The 13,574-nt window shown below is 36.2% G+C and overlaps 1 protein-coding gene across 1 annotated transcript in view; it reads left to right on the top strand.

Moving 5' to 3' along the window:
- Window positions 1-13,574, top strand: part of KaiR1D (Kainate-type ionotropic glutamate receptor subunit 1D) — a 260,767-nt gene that overhangs the window by 212,055 nt on the left and 35,138 nt on the right. The window contains exon 7 of the mRNA XM_069119110.1: window positions 6,351-6,518. Within this exon, the coding sequence (XP_068975211.1) occupies window positions 6,351-6,518 (168 nt within the window). The remainder of the gene's footprint in view (window positions 1-6,350; window positions 6,519-13,574) is intronic.

The raw sequence follows: 13,574 nt of genomic DNA, 5'->3' as shown, positions 1-13,574 counted from the left end.
AACTTATAGGGAAAATAAAAGCCAGTATATAAAAAGGTAAAGCAAGAATAGAAAATAAACACTATCCCGTTCGTTTGCGAATAAATTAAACGGTGCATTAACTTGCGTTGATTAATAGGAAATTATTCTTCAAACGTCAATTTAACACCAAGAAAAACCGAGTTCAACGAATGAAAAAGGAAAATAAAATCAAGTAGTTTGCTACACTGTGCTGTTTCGATACGTTTGGTTTTCAGTTTAAAAACTCCTCATTTGTCGAAAATTTTCTTTTCCATTAGTAGCCCGTTCAGTTTCTATTTTTCTCTCTAAGCAACCTTGTTGCGAAGCATTGTGCACGTGATATAACGTTTCTCGATATAGAACAGCTTCAGAGATGAATAAAAAAGGTGAAATAAAAAACGAACTTAATTGCTCTTTATTACCGCATAGCATCTTTATTATCATAGTGCGGCAGTGCTTCTGCCGCACCAATAAAATCCACGGGGCAGATTTACGCCGTCATTAATTCAAACTGAAAATTCACGACAGTGAACAACTTCCGGCCCGTTCGCCATTTACGAAATTTATTAAAACGATTTCTTTCTTTTTTTTCATATTCTAACGCGCTATCTCGATGTTTTTTAAATGAGAGCTCAACGAGTTATTCCCCACTGACAAGGGATATTACTCAATTAACGACTGAACTGCATAGATTTTTTATATGGTTTTAAAGGCGCTATTAAAGAAATGCTATGAAATACACATTACAAATACATTGCAATAAAAGAAATATGATTAATCACAAGAGTTTTAATATGGGCATGGAAATAATCTTTTTAAAATAGTTGATAAGTTGAAATTTAATATTAAGACAATTATTAAGACAAACAATATTTAAATACCTTAATATCGCAATGAGCAATATTTTTCAAATTGTGGAGAAAACTGAAACACGTGTTTAGCTCCAAAACCAACTGACAACACAATTTTGACATTGATTAAGAATGTATCGAGCTTTAAAATTGTTTCTTTATAAGAAATAAAAAATGTGATTTATCGCCTGTAGTCATCAAATTATTCCAGATGAAGGTCGTTGTTGGTCAAAAAATCTTCATACGCAGTATCTTCTCGAAACGTTTCGTTTCTCGTCGACGTCATGATGTCACGTAGCGAAGAATGTTTTACGCGAAACTGCACAAGAACGCGACGTTTCGCATTCAAAGTGTGTATGCGGCATTTTTATCTAACTCTCGAGGATGTTTTGCTGCAAGACAAGTGAAGATTACGTATGTGATACGCGTGGCTTGGTGTAAATCACGGGAAACGATAGTTATCGATCGTCGGTTCACTCGATAGTCGCCTGCTTGCCTGTGTTGGATACTTTTTATACATGACTAGCGCGAAAATTCTGCTGCTTTCGTTTGTCACGCTTTTGGTGCTAGTATGCCGAGTGACATTCCACGTCGCTAGTTCGACGGTGAGCGACATGGATTGAAAAGGAATTCTGATTTTGCATATCATGTGATATGAAATGTCCATTTCCTTCGGCAAAATAAATATGATTTTGCTGTTTCAAAATGAGCTTATTAATGTTGTAATGGGATATTAGGATTTCATATTATCCTAGTAAAATTTGTTACTATAAGTAAACGAATAATGCCTTATTTCATAAGATTACTTTTAGTTATAGTTTTTGGAATTTTTTTAAATCTTCATACTGATATATATCATAATTATATAAATATAGTAGAAAATATGAGGTAGATTTTCAACGGTAAAAATGTTTCGCGAACGCATATAAAGGATTTGTGATCAACTCTTTAATAATAAATAAATATTTTATTACTTATTATATTATTATAAATTTTTATAAAACTTTTAAAGTCTCAGTTTATAAATATGAATCTTTCTATTCTTCTATTTCTATACACACAGATACATTTTCTTTTTCTTATTTTCCTATCTATTTCACGTCTATCTAAATTTTGTATTCCCGAGAACTTTTCATTCGTACTATAATTTCAAGCATTTAATATAAATATAATTATTTTTATTTTGCGCTTCTACATCATATTAGACTTTCCTTCTTTGGTCTCGCATTTAATGTTCCAAATAAATACCTAAACGCTCTTAACTAGCATATGTAATATAAAATTTATTATTCACAGCGAATAGTTCATACGTGTAGAAGATATAGAAAAAGGGCTTTAATCGGTCGAAACAAGAGAAGAGGTTCTATAAATTATCCAAACAGTTATTTCAAGTATCGTTCGCGGTGATCAAATTAAGTACTGTTTTCATTAGATCGTGACGATCTATATTTTACAATGATCTACTGAAATTGGAAGCGCGTCGACGGGTACTCCGTTGAAATTTATGTACATTCGACCTACTGATTAATGAACAATTACGCGAAATCAGCTGTTCATTATCTGTCAACCAGTATGTTAAAATGGTCATAATTCGATGAATAACGAGCACTCGTATCGACGTGGTCATTTTTCCTCAAAATTACCACTTTCCGTTCGGAATAACGGGTCTGTTAATTATGGAAGACCGGTCAAAGCACAATTTATTCCTGGTATGAAAAATGTACGTAAATACTTAGCAATGATTTAACTCTTCCTTCCTTACGAAAGTGCTCATAAATTAAATTATAACAAAATATATGTACCTAGTCCCAGAATAGCGTCATTTTTGCTTTAACAGTTTGCACTTAATACGTACCTACATAGAAATGTTTTCATGAATATATTCGAAGATTTGCAGACACCTTTATGAATACGAGTATATTATGTACGTTATATGTATAAAATACTTTGGAACTTTATTGGCAGCGTGATAAGAATATCATGATCATATTGATAAGATTTGAAATAAATCTAAATATATATGTAGAAGCTATAGGGCATTTATGACCTAAGCTTATACGTTTCGTACAAAAGTTTACAATTACAAAAGTATTTAAGCAGTCAATCATTCATTACGTTAATAAGCTTGAATATTCAGTGGGACTATCTGTAAGATTTATGATATTCTTAAGATCGTCGTTGGAGCTGTATATTAATTTTTTACTAAATGTACGTTTTGCAGTAAATATTTTATACCCTCTGTATACATTTTTAGATTGGTATAAGTTTACTCATTATGGTAGTAATGAAATTCCAAAATGTTCCAAACACACATGATATAAAAGATCGTAAAAATCTTCTATGGTAAATATTCAAATATATTCGCAAGCTACTGTAGAACTAATGGCTGACCGCATATTTCTCTAGGATAACTCGCATTATTCGCAAGGAACAAGGCGAAAGCAAGAAAATACGGCAGTATTGGTTGGGTAGAGTGCTCGACGAACGGTAAAATGATGTTGCCCGAGGTGTAATGAATTAATAAACGAAATACCTGGCGTAAATAAGTTTCATGCAACGAACTGTAATTGCGCTTTGATGCCAGCTGTATTCAACGCGCGTATATTATTACCGATAAAATCATAGCGATTCTATTACATCGGTCTAATGATCACCGACGCAATATACCGACAACGAAAAGGAGAAATAACGTGGAAGCAGCGTTCCTCTGAAATTGAACAAACGCGACCGTTAATGGCGACCGACCGACCTACCAATCTATTAACCGTTAATCTTCCAAAAACGGGCGTTATTTATCGATAATGGCGAACGAACGACGTAGGAATATCAATCTATTAAACATATATCTTTTGAAAATCGACGCGATGAATCAAAATTGGCAACCGGTTGGCCTACAAATATCAATCTATTAGCCTCATATCTTTCAAAAATCGATGCTATTAATTGATAATAACGACCGATCGACCTAGCAGTATCAGGCTGTTGGGAGTAAATTTTCCAAAAATTGATATTGTTCATCACAGTTGAAGACCGATTGGTCTAGCAATATCAATCTATTAGCCTCGTATTCTCCAACAGTCGATGATATTAAAATCGATAATGGCGAACGATTTGCATCACGTAATTGAAATGAGTGGAATTTGAGGGAAATGTGGAATATAAATGGGAGACGCGATGATGCGACCGCGGTTAAATAACTCGATGGTAATAAGGAGTCAGAACTGGTAGCGCGGTGCTACGTCTACTAAACGCTAGTAATAAGAAGCTTAATGGCAGCGGGTACTATAACCACGATAACAATCATCATAACCGTAACAGGCATAATAACCGTAATGACCAGCGAGATGCGATAATACGTCGGCGTTGTAGAATTCGGGGGTCATGTCGAAATTTGTGGCCACGAAATGCGAGACTGCGTCTACGCGAACGGCCATAACTTCGTGTCTTCCTGAATCAATGTTTCATGGAGCGAGCTTAATTTGGCGACAAGCATTTCATTGACTCGTTAATGCGTGTTTCTTATTGTCTTCGATCCTTAAGATCAACGTTCGAGAAGATGATAAAATTATTTGCTGCATTTGGTTGACTCGAAATGATTAGTTACATTTAGTTGGTGAAGTAATTTGTGGCACTATGGGAGATTATGTCGTTGAATATGAGATTGTTAGCCCGGGTGTTATGGAGGAAGATTTATCATATACGTCTACTGGAGATCATGTGTCATTGTTAAGGATTATTGCTCGGTAGTAAAGGACATTCCTCTGATTTCGCTGTAGCAAAATTTAAGATTCCAGTAATCTGATCAACTGATTGGTACTCGTTATGAACGATAATTACATTCTAAAATAAAATTTCTATACTGGTGAATTGATAATGAGTTGCATTCATAACTACATACGAACTTAAACCCACCATTAGCAACACCATAAACAACAACCAACCAACATCATACAAATTTCCTTTATATCAGGAGAGAATGTCTACAATTTAGATTTGATAATTCGCCAATGTTCGAACAACCTGAATAAAAGTTAGCAACAGCTCCCAGCGATTTTCTTTCGGCACGTCAGACCCTATTCAGATACGAAACTATTGAAATTCGTGTAATTTTATCGATCCGAAGCGAGAAAGGAAGGCCTGTGTGTGTCGCTGGAAGCAATATCACGACGTAAAGAATGAACGAACGTCCCGAGGCGAGGCGATGATCGATCACCGGTTCGAATCGATCGGCCACGGTGCCTGGTGTATCGCGAGGCTAGTCGATCGTTCGATTGTAGGGGACAGCGGATCGGGAACCGGCAAACTTATCTATCCCGGCCAGGACACAGGACAAAGGATAATAAATGGTCGTGGCTGGCTGCTTGAGCATTCGAAAAGGTGGACGCGGCGCGGAGTTGTGCTTTGAGGCCGGCCGACTTTAAATCACGCTGGCTGCCACTACGATGTAGATAGCTCGGTGAAGAAGCTGCTCGCTCCATTCCGCACTCGAGATATCTCTATTTCTGTTGATAGGCGTCGCGTGTCCGGCCAAGTAATATCTGTCGTGGGAAGCGTAGTAGTACACGTGATTACGGATTGAGTTATGCGAGAGAGAGAATTGAATCGAACGATGACACGGCGATCATGAAAGGGTGATTCTTTCGACTCTCTCTCTCTCTTTCTCTCTCTCTCTCTCTCTATCTCTACGCAGAATGTTATTGATTTACGAATAGACGGGTGTTTAGCCATTTATGGATAATATGGAGGCACAAAGAAATATGTGAAAGCCACATATTATCCCGGAATATGTGTATAATGATATGAAATGGCAGTTTTAAGAACTCTGAAATACTTAAATCTTGACGAAAGTTAAATCTTAACGAAAGGTATTTACCAATTGATATTTTGCTTCCAAGTGTCTATCTGTTTCACTATCTCTTGCAAAAATAGCAACCAACATTTGCAAAAATTAACCTGCCATGGAGTGAAACGCTGTTTCTTCCGAAGGAAGTAGGAAGAAATCCTAAATTAACGTAGTACAGCTCTGAATGAAGCTAAAGGTTCTTATGTACTCAAAGATATCTCAAATTAGATGTATCTGTCATTCACATTAATAAATCTTACGATTTTACAGTTACGTTTGTCGTTTGTACTGAATATGTAATATATCTTCCAAAGGATACAACTTTTCACAACCAGAAAATAAAATTTCTTTTATTTTTATTTTTCAAGCATTAATGAAGTTTCTTCTCGTCACATTAAGATTATAAAAATTATTCGACCACATATATGTATCTTCCATCTGGAACGACAATAATTCCAAGTATCGGAAATATGACAATTTTTCTCATCCGCAGATATAGAAGCTTCTATAAATCTCAGAATTCCTGGCAAACGTCTAGTGTGGGCGGTGATATTAAACGTTTATCGCGGGGAGGCAATAAAATTCTTGGTCGAGCAGCATGCAAAAAGTCGGCAATCGGTTCAAGAAATTCATAAAGTGAACCGAATTCCTTGCAGGACCTACACAGCGTCGATCTGGAGGAATTCAAGCACGGCGGGACCAATATCACTGCCTTCCGATTAGTGGATCCGGAGAAGCAAGACATACAGAAAGTCGTGCAAGATTGGATCTACGGCGAGAAGCGTTATAATCGAGAACTCGATATGGGACAGAGTTCCAACAAGGTACGACAATATATCGCTTAATATTACGTATTAATTCGAATAATTGTCATTGGTTATACATAGAAGCGATTGATCGAGTTACTAAATTTCGAATATTCATCATATTGGATATATTTCTACTATCCGCGGAGAGATTGATTTTCACGATAATTAAATTTTTATCAAACCGTACCCATCAATTTCATCCCGTATTAGTTCGGTCGTTTAAACATAGCGGTAATAATTTAAAATCGTGTATAACCATTTGCAACGTTTATTGAAATTTAATTAGTTCATTCTATTTTATTTGAGACCCATTCTGATTTTGATATTATATTCGTTTGTATGATTGAAGAACATTCCCGCAACACGGGACGTTTAACAGAAGTGTGCCGCGTACAAATTCGCTGAGTTGAAAACAGTTGTTTGTTTTCTCATGGCGCGGCAGCGCGCATAACGTAAGCGCGTTACGCCGACGGAGCACAGACAAAATTTTAGCGTGCACGCGTGCGAACTTAATTAGCGCCGCGACGCGCCGCGTCGCCTCGCCGGCGCGAAAGATTTTAACAGTTACAGGCTTGTGGTGTCGATGTAATTTTCTCGCTGAACGAGCCTGCTCGAACTCATCAGACCTGTCCCGTATGCATGCAAATGCATAGATTGTTCCGCGTCGCACCAACGGAGCACGCTAGCCGCTTGCCACCGCTTTGCCCGTTGTAATAACACTCTAATTTTACATTCTTCCCGCACAAGCTAGCTTGACAGCTACATCGATCTTCCTCCAACTCGCGGAACGTCCGCTGCAAATGCAGCGGGTGTTACCCGTTCGCTTGTTCATGTTTGACCGAGAATAAGCTGGAATGTGCTACATAATTCGATATTTCGCCTTTCGAAAACTTCGAAAAGTGCCACGGGAAATTGAATTCCTGATATATAACGTGTATAGGTGAAATGTTGGAGAAATGAAGGCATTGAGAAGATGAAACCGCGATTAGTTTCCCGTTGAACTCTTTTACTAAAGTGATACTTTACTAAAGTGATAAAGATATACTTTACAAAATTTCGGGTAATAAATAAGTAATTTAAGCATTGGTTTGGAATTTGGCACTTTTTGATTTAGTCATCGAGAGAGTAGTGTGTAATGCAAACGTGATTTATTATTTCGATGGAATCTAGTTGCTATTAGAAACATCATGATAAAATTGGGAATTTATAATAGAAAAATGTCTTATAACTTGTTTGTTATTAATTAATAAATTATATCACATAAGAGGGCACAGGTCTAAGCGAATTTGTCTATGTGATACATGTTTTATACAATTTCCAATTCCTTCAAGTTCCTATAGGGAACTCTGCAGACTGTATTCTCTAATACAATTTTCTATTTGTGAGAGTTTTACACAATTACTTACAAATATTTTAAACCAATTGGTTGGTTAAACTTATAGGCAGTACTACACTGTAATATGAAGGAAGCTTCTCTTGTACAAGAATTTGGAATTGAAACAATGTGACGTTAGAGAAATGTAACAGTTCCTCGTGATTATGTGATTTCTATATAAAATAAGAATTAAATGTAGGGAGTTGAAATCATGGAAAACATCTGTCTCTTTGAAACAGAGAAAAGAAATTTAAAACGTTCGCAGTTAAACCTCTTTGATATTTTAGTTAATTTGAATTAGTTACTCCACTCACTTCCATAAAGTTACGTTGGAATATAACTTCTTTTGTAAAGCTTCATTATGAAACAGGGAAGAAAACTGTTCAAGTAACGATTATAAGATTTTACAATGTGAATATTTCTTTCTACCGATTTCAATTTTTTTCATCGTCGACCTCCTTGCAAGACAATATGAAATATTTGTTTCTCACTGTTGTTATCGCCACAAGAGATTTTAAATACCCCTGAAACCTCTTTATCGTGACCCTTGTTTGACTTTCTGGCTTGTAACGGTCTTGATTCCCTTAAGTTCCGAAACAAAGTCGCTTTCAACTTTCTGCTCTGTGGAACCCACATAAATAAGTCGACAGTCGACTTCTTTTCAGTGAAACGGCGGACCCGAAAGAATCCGGTGCATAAAGAACTTTGTCCTGCAAATTACAAAGCTCAAACTTCTTATACACTACCCACTGTTTTACAGGTAACAAATCTCGGACGTAGATAGTGCAACTTTTCGAAAACCGCTGTTAAATTTGCCTGGTGTTACATTGACTACTACTACTTATTTATGCAGCCACAAATTTATTGGTTTAAAACTTTCAATTTGACAATTATTATTGCACTTCCTTCCACAGTCATTTAAATTTATGACGAAATTTCCTAATTCTATAAAATTTTCGTCCATTTTTTTTTTTTTTTTTTAATGAAATTGCAACGTTATTTCAATAATTCATTTTCCAAAGATATTTCTCGAGATACACGCATATTTTGTTAATTCATATATTTGCAAATACGAATAAAGAAAAAGAATTTAAATTGATACTTTTTAAAATATTTTTACATATTATATGCATTTTATACAGATTTTCACGTGTAAATTTCCCATATACATATGTATGTATAAGCACAAATCGTATCGACGTCTATATTACATTACGTTCAAATATGAGCTCAAAAGATACATTGAATTTTATTATGAATAAATATTTTCCGATATAAATGTTTTATTTTGCGAAAGTAAGATATTATTATTGCTTTCTGGCTAATAAATTTATCGCTTAAGGCATTAATTTCATTTTAGAAACTTTCTCAATTTCAAATATTTTAGAAATTTTATTCTACGTAAAGATACATGTAAAACTTTATAATTCGCGAAAAAGAAATGTAGGGAACGAACGCTGTTTCTGGTTACAATACTTCTATAGGTCAACCTAATTCGTAGCCAATTTCACTGCGGTATTCGATTGATCGCGCGAATTTCGTCGCGGAAATTGCCTATGCAATTTACCTACTTCCTCCGTGTGTTCCTCATTCTGCCGCATATAAACCCGCTAACGAAATGACATCGTATTACGTGTACGAGTATATATGTATGATCCCCTGAATTCATATGTACGTACACAGCGAACGCACATGCACACTCGCTAGTATTCCCATTAGGTATCCCTATTTTCTCTGTTTGCTTCGATTGGTGAAATGCGACTAGGGAAATTACTAAAACGATTGATGATACAATTGAACGTAGAAGTAAGGGTGCTAAAATTTTTAGCCTGCCGGATTCGCCGGTTCATTCGACATTTTATTCAAACAATTTTGCAATTGTAAGTAACAGAATGTTCCAAAATTTGCTCCAAGTATTTTATGCTGTTTAATATAAAGGTAGAAATTTATTTCGCTCGAATTTTTGCTCATAGCGGTAAAGATAAAACGTGATTAGTAAATGAAAAGGAATTAAAATTTTTTAAAAAGGGTATTATGTTTGTCACATATTACTCAAATTTAATTTGATTTTCAATTCTTTCATGAATAAATACTTTTAGATTATATGGAAATAAATTTCATTTTACGAGTTATTATTAATGGCTCTGATGAAACTCATCTTTTGTTTTCTCTTTCTTTTGTACAGAGAAGGTATAGTGCATTAAAATTCAGTCACTAACTTTAACATTAATATTATTATGTTATTGGACTATTATGAATTTCGTGTTATCTCTTAATAATTGAAATCATACCATCATTTTTTTTTTATTGTTTTTCGAATATAATATATTCTTCAAAGTTCATGTTTGTTTAATCGTCTTTCGAATATAAAACATTCTTAGAGTCTTCTAATCATTCTATTTCATTCTCCATTCATTTCATTATCGTTCCACTTCATTATCATAATTTTTCTCGCATGCGATAATCGCCAACGTTCAGCTACAATCCAAACAAGTTCAGGACGAAAGTTACGTTCCTAATTGTTAGTCGTTCGACCGATTCGTGAGCCTGCATCACGGAGGCAGATTATATCATTGCGCGCATCTGGCACGGCACCAACCGCGGAAAAGTTGAGCAGCAAATCTGAACGTTCGGTCATCTCGTGGGAAGCAACATCTGCCACAACCGAAACCAGCTTTCACTCCCTTAAAAAGGTTAAATTGCATCGACGCCCTCACGCGTTCGCACGAACTTCGCCGTAACTTTTTTGTCGACGCACATTATATGACGAGTCTGGATATGGATGAATTTGATGGAAGACCCGCAACCCTGCATTTCCGGATCATGAGGAGCAAGGGAGAAGATTGAAAATACACGCAATCATAGATCATATATATAATTTAAATCGGAATGTGGTAGCCTTAATTTAGCAGATATTTGCTGATAGCTATCTTATATTATCTTATATAATTATAGCTATAATATTATCTTACATATTTTGTCTTTCATGACAAATTTTAAATGAAGAAAATTTTCTAATACGTCGTACCCTTTTGACGATCCAATAAACTGATTAAACTATCGACGAAATATTACAAACAGTCGAGTTCCACCTAAAAATTGATGCAAATACGTAACGCGAGAGGAAGAAAATATGTATTTTATTGTTATTTCATTATTTCGTCATGAATGCAATTGTATGCGTTTGTGTAGAATATTTTCTTCCAAATTTCCAAGCTTTCACAAGTGCATCATGGTAATGCATTTTAACGTTCAAAAGTATACAAATCTTATTTACTAAAATCCAATTTCATTTAGTCTTCTCCAGCTTAATATTTTGTTATTCGTACCACTTTCCCGTGGAAGTGACTCTCAATTACAAGATTGAATAAAATATTCCGAAGGTATCTCAACTTAGAAAGAAGGTTGCCCTTTGGATAAGAGTAGGTATTACGTGGGACTGACAGAAACGCAGAAAATAAGATCACAAGCTCACCTATGAAAACGCAAACAATTGAACGAGATCAGCGGCCTAAGGAGCAGTTAAATAATGGAGGCTGGAACCGCTGGAAGGCACCCCGGGGCATTCTAAGGTTGCCGAGCTTTATATCTTTTTACCTACGGTCTCTCTGCCTTTCCTATAACCTCCATTCATTTCTTTTCCCCTTGGAGAAGTCCACGCTTGTTTGATCCCTGACCCGTTCATAACGCGGAGGAAACGACCCGGCGGAAGTCAACGATGGGTGCACTTGAGGATGCACTTTTTTCGCCGGGACTTCGTTAAATTCGGATCCTTCGTAACCGTTTGGGAGAGACAACGTTTTGACAAGAAAATCGGCTAGCTTCTCATTGCTATTCCCTTGCTTGCGAGAAACGGATAGAACCGACGAGGAATCGATTCTTGCCACGCACCCGGAAGCCACAATAAAAAGCCACGTCGCGGTGACTTACAAAGGCTCTTCTTGTGAGACAAGCCAATCCATGGCTGGATTCGTTGCATTCTCGTCCGGAGGAATTTATTACGGATCGTGTTTAGCATTGCGAAATAAAAATCTGGCGAAGAAAGTGGAGAAGATTAAGATGAAGTTCAGACCTTATGAACGAAATATTTTATAATTCTGACGTTGACCCTCAAATGTATCACTTTTTAGACATATGATATGGTATTTTGAAACTATTAATTTATGTAAAAAAATCCTGAAAATAATTGTATACTTCATTTCTTTCCTGTAATATTTTTCACTTGAGTAAAAAACTGTAGTGCACTTGTAACATACATATAAACAGATTAAATATCGTGTCCTCCCCTTTAACTATACAATTGCCTATAATACTACATCGATAAAAATTAATCAACCATGATACGTTTTTGAAATATCGATATTGAAATGTATCGTTAGAGAAAGTAGGAAATAATTTGCCCTAGCTAACAGGGCATTCATTACTGTGATCAAGAGGGCCACGTTATACGTGGTAAAAGTCGCGAAAGAGATATTCAAGTGGAAGACCACGAGCGAACTTACTCCGGTAGCTGTGCTTCATAACTGAACTGATTTATTCATTGAACATTCGAAGAAGTTCCAGAGCAGGCCGGGAGTTCCAACCCGTGACAGCGAGACAGAAAGTACCAGGGGAGAACGTACCCGGTGAAATTTGTATTCTCTCTACGTACAATTAACCCGATTTATTTCGCTAGAGCTTCTTTCCGCACTGCCCTCTCTATTTCAGAGGAAAATCCACCCTAAAAGGAAGCTAGAAAAGTTAGAAAAAAGAAAAATCTAAAAAGAAACGAAACAGGAAAGCTCTGTAATTTCCATGGAGCGGAGAATCGAACGGAGTATTTCGATTTCGAGTAAAGGTAGCGAACAGTTCAGCGAATACGAAATCGCGTTTATTGTTCGTCGTAATTCAGCTCAATTACACGGTAACAGAAAGTTGTTAGTCGTGAAACGGAGAAAGAGTGAAGGCAGAATAATTAGAGCAGGGAGAAGGAAGGAACATTAGGGATCTTGGATGAAAACGAGCAACGAAGGCTAGCATGAGTTGCATTAGCGATTCCGTACGAGTCGTTGGCTAGGAGAGCGGCGACGAGTATGTAAATACGCGTGCACATGGATGCAAGAAAATTGAGCGGATGTGAGTAAATGATGGTACGTGACCGATCTTAGGAGCGTTCGAAAGAGAAGAAATCTCGCGGCTAGAAGGAGGCGGAGGCTTGCTTAGCAATCAGCTTCGGAGATGGAGCACCGACTACGAGAGAAAAGTTCGTGTTTTCTGTGCTGCGAAATAATTTTTGTTAACACAGTAGCAATGGTTGGTTTTATGCCGAGTTTATGACACAAACGTGGCTTTTCTGCTATTTAATTTTAGGCTTTTCTGCTATTTATTTTTAGGCTTTTAAAGTTTCAGATTTTCTATATGCAATTTTACTAGAAGAGGAACTTGTAAAAGCTAACTCGTATACCACTAATTGTTTATTAATCAGCGCTCAATCACTCCTGTCAGGATAAATTTTTCGTACATCTTATCCCCTTATAAAGAGGTCGAAGATGCGGATGTGACACTTTTCTTCACATCTTGACAGTATGATAACCATAATAGAGCAGACATTAAGCTTGATAGAAATACCACATGGACTTCATTTTGCACTTACACTTATCTTTGTAATCACACATATCTTTAACAACCATACAGTCCACATTGTTATTTTAAAAGTC

Source organism: Bombus flavifrons, chromosome 8, assembly GCF_040668555.2.
Source record: "Bombus flavifrons isolate JBK064 chromosome 8, iyBomFlav1_principal, whole genome shotgun sequence".
Taxonomy (NCBI): domain Eukaryota; kingdom Metazoa; phylum Arthropoda; class Insecta; order Hymenoptera; family Apidae; genus Bombus; species Bombus flavifrons.
Note: the sequence above shows the minus strand (reverse complement) of the source record. Positions and strands in the feature narration are given on the sequence as shown.